Consider the following 6,468-nt stretch of genomic DNA (forward strand, 5'->3'; position numbering starts at 1 on the left):
GATAACCCACTGTACCATACAGTCCCAGAGTGTGAAAGGACAGTGTGATAACCCACTGTACCATACAGTCCCAGAGTGTGAAAGGAAAGCTCCCACATGCATTGAGTTAGTTTTTAATTTTACTACTCTCATACAGATGTCATTGCTCTGGCAACAGCACAGGTTATGTTTCCTTCTCTCACTCCAGAATAGTGATGTAAGGCAGTATGGTACGGTATTGTCTTCAGGTCACTTCTGTATTTCTGTGAATAAATTTCTCATTTTCAGGATCACATATGTCTCAGTAAGCCCTTCTGCAAATATAGTTGTCATCTAACAGAACATAATAAAATGCCAACCATCACTTCTCACCTTGCAACGGACTTGTATTCCCCTGCATGGCGGCTACAATGGCAGGGCTCTGAGCAGCTGCTGACGCTGGGGTGGAAGTTAGAGACATGGAGGGTGGGATGATGTTTCCAGGTATGTTAGGATGTACAGAGCTAGGCAGATCTACAGGCAAACGTCCTGGCAACCCTATACACACGTTGCCAGGGACACCCCCAGGCATGCTACTGGGTAAATGACCATGCACTTGGTTTGGCATGCTAGCAGGGAGGTTAGCCGGAACATTTTCTGAGATGACACTACCCATGCTACATGCAATAATGGCTGGCACAACAGAAGGCATACCAGCAGCCATATTACCAGACATGTTCGCAGGCATGCCAACTGGCATGTTACTGGGCATCAGTTGATTTGGAGTTTGTTGACTTGGAAATGGTGGCTGACCTGCAAGAGAAAAAGCAACTTCTAATTTTCATCCATGGCAAATCAGCACAGGTTATTTTCAAGGAGCATTTTCAATACTTATTGGACAAAATTTAAACAATTGACAGGCACTGCACTTCCTCCCAGTTTGCCAAAAAATGCAACAGTTGAAATGGAAAATTTATTAAACCCATATTAACTGCAAAATAGAAAAAAGTTCTCACTGCAATTTGAACTGAATTCAGGGCCTGTGGGCTCTTGAAAAGCCAGATCTCAATATGTGAATCAAAACCAATAAATTGCTGGAAAAACTCAGCAGATCTGGCAGCATCTGTGGAGAAAGAAACAGAGTAGATATTTTGAGTCTGGTATGAACTTAGGATGTTTTGGGGTGGGGGAAGAGAGAAAACTGTAGGCAAGTGACAGAACTCAAACATGTGGGAATCAATTCATTGAGGGGAAAACCAGAGCTGGGGGTGCGTTAATTCCACTGATACCTCACAGTAACTCGCTAAAACTGCACTGGTGACTAATACTCGCAATTCAGACATCCCTCACCATGTGCAGTAATACAAGAACTCACTGACAGTCTATATCTTACAGGTTATAATAGATTATATCCTACCTGTTACTTACAGTAATCCTCTAATCTGCTGACAGTCAACCCTGAAACCACAGCCAGAATTCCTTTGCACTGGACAACAGGTAGTTAACCTCACCAATCAATGCCATTTCCAATAATCTGATCTCTCCCTATCTCCTTAAACTCTGGTTCCATGTGAACTGGGAGCCTCAGTAAAACCTAATTTGTTCTTAGACCTCATATTAAAACTGTCAGCAGAGTGTGACCTGAATCAAACGTGGAGCTCACTCAAAGGGCAGCAAGCTTGGTGTTTGGGGCATTTCACACAGGGAACAATCAGCTCAGCACCAATACATCTGAACCATTCCCTGGACTCAGGCTCAAAAACTATTGAAAAAAAACAAGAGAAGGGTGGCCCCCAGCACTGGTGTCTCATTTAGCCCCATTCCCTCAAATCTTGTCACACATGTCTTTACAAATATTTATCCCATTCCTACTGAAATGAAGTTTGTTTTTACTGCAAAACAAAGTGAATAAGTCACCACCTGTATGCCCTTCACCACAAACCCCTGCTCTCTACACCACCACCACCGCCCCCAATTTTCCTCAGTCGCTACCTCCTCCTCAGTCCCTGCTCTCCCTTTCTAACAAAAAAAAAATGACGGTTAAAAGAGAGAGTAATTAGAGAATGACTAGAAAGACCTGTAATAACAAGTACATAAAAAGGAAGAGAGTAACTGAAGTAAGCATTGGTTCCTTAGAGGATGAGACTAGAAAACTGACAATGGGAAACAAAGAAATAGCAGAGGTTTTGAACAGTATTTTGCCTGTCTTCGCAGTAGAAGACTTAAACAGCATCCCAAGAACAAAAGAAAATCAAGAAGCAAAAGGGAGGCAGGAGCTTAAAACAATGATGATCACTATGGGAAAACTCTTCCATTCCTGCAGTCTGTTCCTTCTGTCACACACCGGTTACCAATACCCATATCACTGCACCATCACCTTGCTCTTTCTCTCTAACTTTCCAAATCTCCCCTCACCTGAACCCTTCCCTCTCACTGTTTGGTTTAAAGCACTCTCTACAGCTCGAGTTATACAGTGTCCTGACAAACTGTATCATAGAATCACAGAATCCTCCAATACAGAAGAGGGCTTTCGGCCCACCAAGTCTGTACCGCCAAAGCTACACTAAATCTACACAAGTGCCACTTTCCCACACTAGGCCCATAGCCTTGAATGTTATAACATTTCAAGTGCTCATCCCAAGTAATTTTTAAAGGTTACCTGCCTCAACTACCCTCCCAGGCAGTGCATTCCAGACCCCCACCATAATCTGGATGAAAAAATGTTTCCTCAAATCCACTCTAAACCTCCTGCCTTTCACCTTAAAGGTATGGCCGCTTGTTACTGATCCTCCAACTAAGGGGCACAGCTGCTTTCTATTCACCCTGTCCGTGCCTCTCATAGTCATATAGAGCTCTATCAGGTCCCCCTCAACACTCTCAGCTCCAAATAAAAACAACCACCCGAGTTCATCAGCCTCTCTTCATAGCTAAAGTGCAATATGCTGGTGAATCTCCTCTGCACCCCCTCCAGTGCAATCACATTTTTTCTATAGTGTGGAGACCAGAACTGCACACAGTGCTCCTGCTGTGGCCTAAACAAAGTTCTGTACAACTCCAAAATAACCTCCCTGCTGTTATAATCTATGTCATGGCTGATAAAGACAGGTGTCCTGTATGTCTTCTTAACCACTCTATTAACCTGTCTTGCTACCTTCAGGGATCTGTGAACAAACACTCCCAAGATTCCTGTTAGTCTGAGCTTCCTCGTGTTCTGCCATTCATTAAGTACTCCACTGTCTTGTTACTTCTTCCAAAGTGGATCACCGCACACTTATCAAGGTTAAATTCCATCTGCCCATCTGACCACCCCATCTATATCCTCCTGTAACCTAACACCTCCTTCCTCACTGTCAACCACCTGGCCAAGTTTTTGTGCCACTTATCATATCCTCCCCCACATTCTCATTGACGTAATTCATACATATCACAAACAATAATGGACCCAGCACTGATCCCTCAGGTATGTCACTGCACACCAACCTCAAGTCACACAAACAGCCTTCCGTCACCAACATCTGTCTCCTATCATGAAGCCAATTTTAGATCCAACTTGACAAATTACTTTGGATTACATGTGGCTTTACCTTCTTTATCAGTTTCCCACGTGGGACCTTGTCAAATACTTTGCCGAAACTCAAACTACATTAACTGCACTACCCTCATCTACACACTTGGTTGCCTCTTCAAAAAAACCAATCAAATTTGTTCGACATGACCTCCCTCTGACAAAGCCATGCTGACACTACTTGATCCAACTTTACCTCTCTAAATGGAAATTCATTCTCTCCTTCAGAAGTTTCTCCAACAGTTTCCCTACCACTGATGAGAGACTCACTGGTCTGTAATTACCTGGTTTATATTTACCATCCTTCTTGAAAAGTGGAACCACGTTATTTGTTCTCTGGCACCTCCCCTGCAGCCAGACAGGAATTAAAATTTGGGTCAGGGACCCTGTCATTTCCTCTCTCACCTCCCACGACAGCCTGGAATACAACTCACAAGGACCTGACGATCTGACCACTTTTAAGCACAGTGAAACCTTATAATTCCTTATATCAATCTGCTCAAGAACCTTATAGTCCATCTTCCTGAACTCTGTACCAACATCATCCTTCTCCTGATTGAAGACAGATGTGAACTATTCATTTAACACTCGACCAATGTCCTCTGGCTTGATGCAGAGGTTTCCCCCTTGCTCCCTGGACTCTTTGCCTGGTTATCCCTTTTTCCTCAATATACTTGCCTTGGCATTCTGCCTAATCTTGCACACCAGTATTTTGTCATGCCCCATTTTTGCTCTCCTAATTGCTTTCTTAAGATCTCCACACCCCCTGACTTAGTACACTCCACTAGGGCCTCTGTTGATTTGCTCCATTGGTAGCTGTTATATGCCTCTCTTTTCCTTTACATTCAGTCTGAATATTCCTAGACATCCAGGATTCCCTGGGCTTGCTGCTCCAACATTTCACCCTAAAGGGAGCATGTTGAGCCTGTACTCTCCCAAATTCCATTGTGATAGATTCCCACTGCATTGCTGTAGAGTTATCCTCAAGCAGCTGTTTCCAGCCGACTTTGCTGAGATCCTGCCTATTTTGTAAAAAAAAATCTGTTTTCCCCCAGTCCAATTCCTGGTGCAGTGTCTCGGTCACTGACTGGACCGGACTGGACCCTGGTGTCTGCACCAGTGTCCAGTCCAGTCAGAGCTAGGGACACTGCGCTAGGGTCTAGGTCAGTCACTGATAAGGACAATACGGAAGAGCTCTGAGTGATGTGTCAGCCAAATCAGTGTTTAGATCCACTCCTGAACCTAGCTTCGCGATCCCCTTGCTTGCATAGAATAGTTTTAAGGTGACTAGCATATTCTATCCAGTTCTGACAGTTACCATGAGGAAGAACAGCAGGTTGAGCCTGTTGCTGCTGCTGGTGCTGTCGTTGCGTTGGTGGGGTCTGTTGTTGTTGTGGAATGGACTGAGCTATGGAATCACCTGAACCCTGATTCACAGCTCCCTGTTGAACTGCAGCAGGCGGTACTGGTTGCACAGATGTAGGAATGATGGCTGGCTGTTGACTGGCCTGGGGGCCAGACGGGAGCTGATGCTGCTGTTGCTGCTGTTGATGCATTTGTTGAAAGTGCTGTTGCCGTGCTCTCATCTCAGCATACTTCAGTTGCTCCATGTGAAAGGCTTGTCTGTCTGAGAGAAGCTGTTGTCTCTGGTATTCCAACTGTTATATTGAAAATATGATAGAAGAAATAATCAAAGTAAATCACAAATACAAATTCAAATGACATGGTCAAGAACCTCTTGCAATTACTACTTTGAGCTGGAATCGCTCCTAACAGCTACTTACTGCCTCTCTCTCTCTGTCCATAATGGTCTCAAGTTCTTCAAAATGTCGGAGTTTGATTTCAAGTTTCTTCATCTGTGTTTCGACAAGTAGCGCTACCAATGATTTGATTTTCCGCTCCTCCACTGCAGCAAGGTGCTGTAGAAGAAGCAGAATTCAATTCAATAATATTTACACACCATAACACCATTGTAAGAGGACGATAAACATTAGATTTGCAGTAGTTCAAGAGGACCAACAACACTAGGCAACTAGGCTTAGTCATAAAGGTGGCCTGACCAGCCATGTTCAAATCTTGAGGGAAAAAAAAAATCATGTCTGCGTCTATTGATCTGCATCGGCTCCGTTTGGGAATGACCTCCATTTTAATCTACCAGTCCTTGTTTACAAATCCCTCTTGTTGTCGGAGCTACAGATGTAGGTCCCTTTAAGTTGATTGAAATGCTCACCAGACTTTTGTATTTGAGAGCTGAGTTCTTTCACTGCTCCTGGTGTAATTTGTTACCTGAATGATTCAGGAACATAAGTACAGGAGTAGGCCAATCAGCCCCTTGAGTCTGTCCCACCATTCGATGAGGTCTTGGCTGATCTGTGACTTAATTCCATATAGCTAGTTGCCTTTGGCCCATATCCCTTAATACCTTTGCTTACCAAAATGTTAAGACGGAGATAACTTATTTTAACAACTGATCTACCATCCATTGCTGTTTGTGGAAGAGAGGTCCAAAACCCTACCATCCCTTGTGTGTAGAGGTGCTTCCTAACATCTCTCCTGAATGGTCTGGCCCTAATTCTTCCACTAAGCCCCCTAGTTCTAGAATCCCCAACCAGTGGAAACAGTTTATCTTTATCTCCGATAACAAGGTGTAGAGCTGGATGAACACAGCAGGCCAAGCAGCATCAGAGGAGCAGGTAAGCTGATGTTTCGGGTCTGGACCCTTCTTCAGAAATGGGGGAGCGGAAGGAGATTCTGAAATAAATAGAGAGAGAGAGGGGGAGGCGGATGGAAGATGGATAAAGGAGCAGATAGGTGGAGAGGAAACGGACAGGTCAGGGAGGCCGGGATGGAGCCAGTTAAGGTGAGTGTAGGTGGGGAGTTAGGATGGGGGTAGGTCAGTCAAGGGAAGACGGACAGGTCAAGGAGGCGGGGATGAGGCTGGTAGG

The 6,468-nt window shown here is 44.4% G+C and overlaps 1 protein-coding gene across 1 annotated transcript in view; it reads right to left on the reverse strand.

Moving 5' to 3' along the window:
* Positions 1-37: 37 nt before the first annotated feature.
* LOC109923710 (SWI/SNF complex subunit SMARCC2) overlaps positions 38-6,468 on the reverse strand; it is a 51,920-nt gene continuing 45,489 nt past the window's right edge. The window contains exons 11-15 of the mRNA XM_048618824.1: positions 5,946-5,950; positions 5,308-5,442; positions 4,842-5,181; positions 352-771; positions 38-242 (exon numbers count right to left, since the gene is read on the reverse strand). Coding sequence (XP_048474781.1) covers positions 229-242; positions 352-771; positions 4,842-5,181; positions 5,308-5,442; positions 5,946-5,950 — 914 coding nt within the window. The 3' untranslated portion in view covers positions 38-228. The remainder of the gene's footprint in view (positions 243-351; positions 772-4,841; positions 5,182-5,307; positions 5,443-5,945; positions 5,951-6,468) is intronic.

The sequence above is a fragment of the Rhincodon typus genome, chromosome 41 (genome assembly GCF_021869965.1).
Source record: "Rhincodon typus isolate 14 chromosome 41, sRhiTyp1.1, whole genome shotgun sequence".
Taxonomy (NCBI): Eukaryota; Metazoa; Chordata; class Chondrichthyes; order Orectolobiformes; family Rhincodontidae; genus Rhincodon; species Rhincodon typus.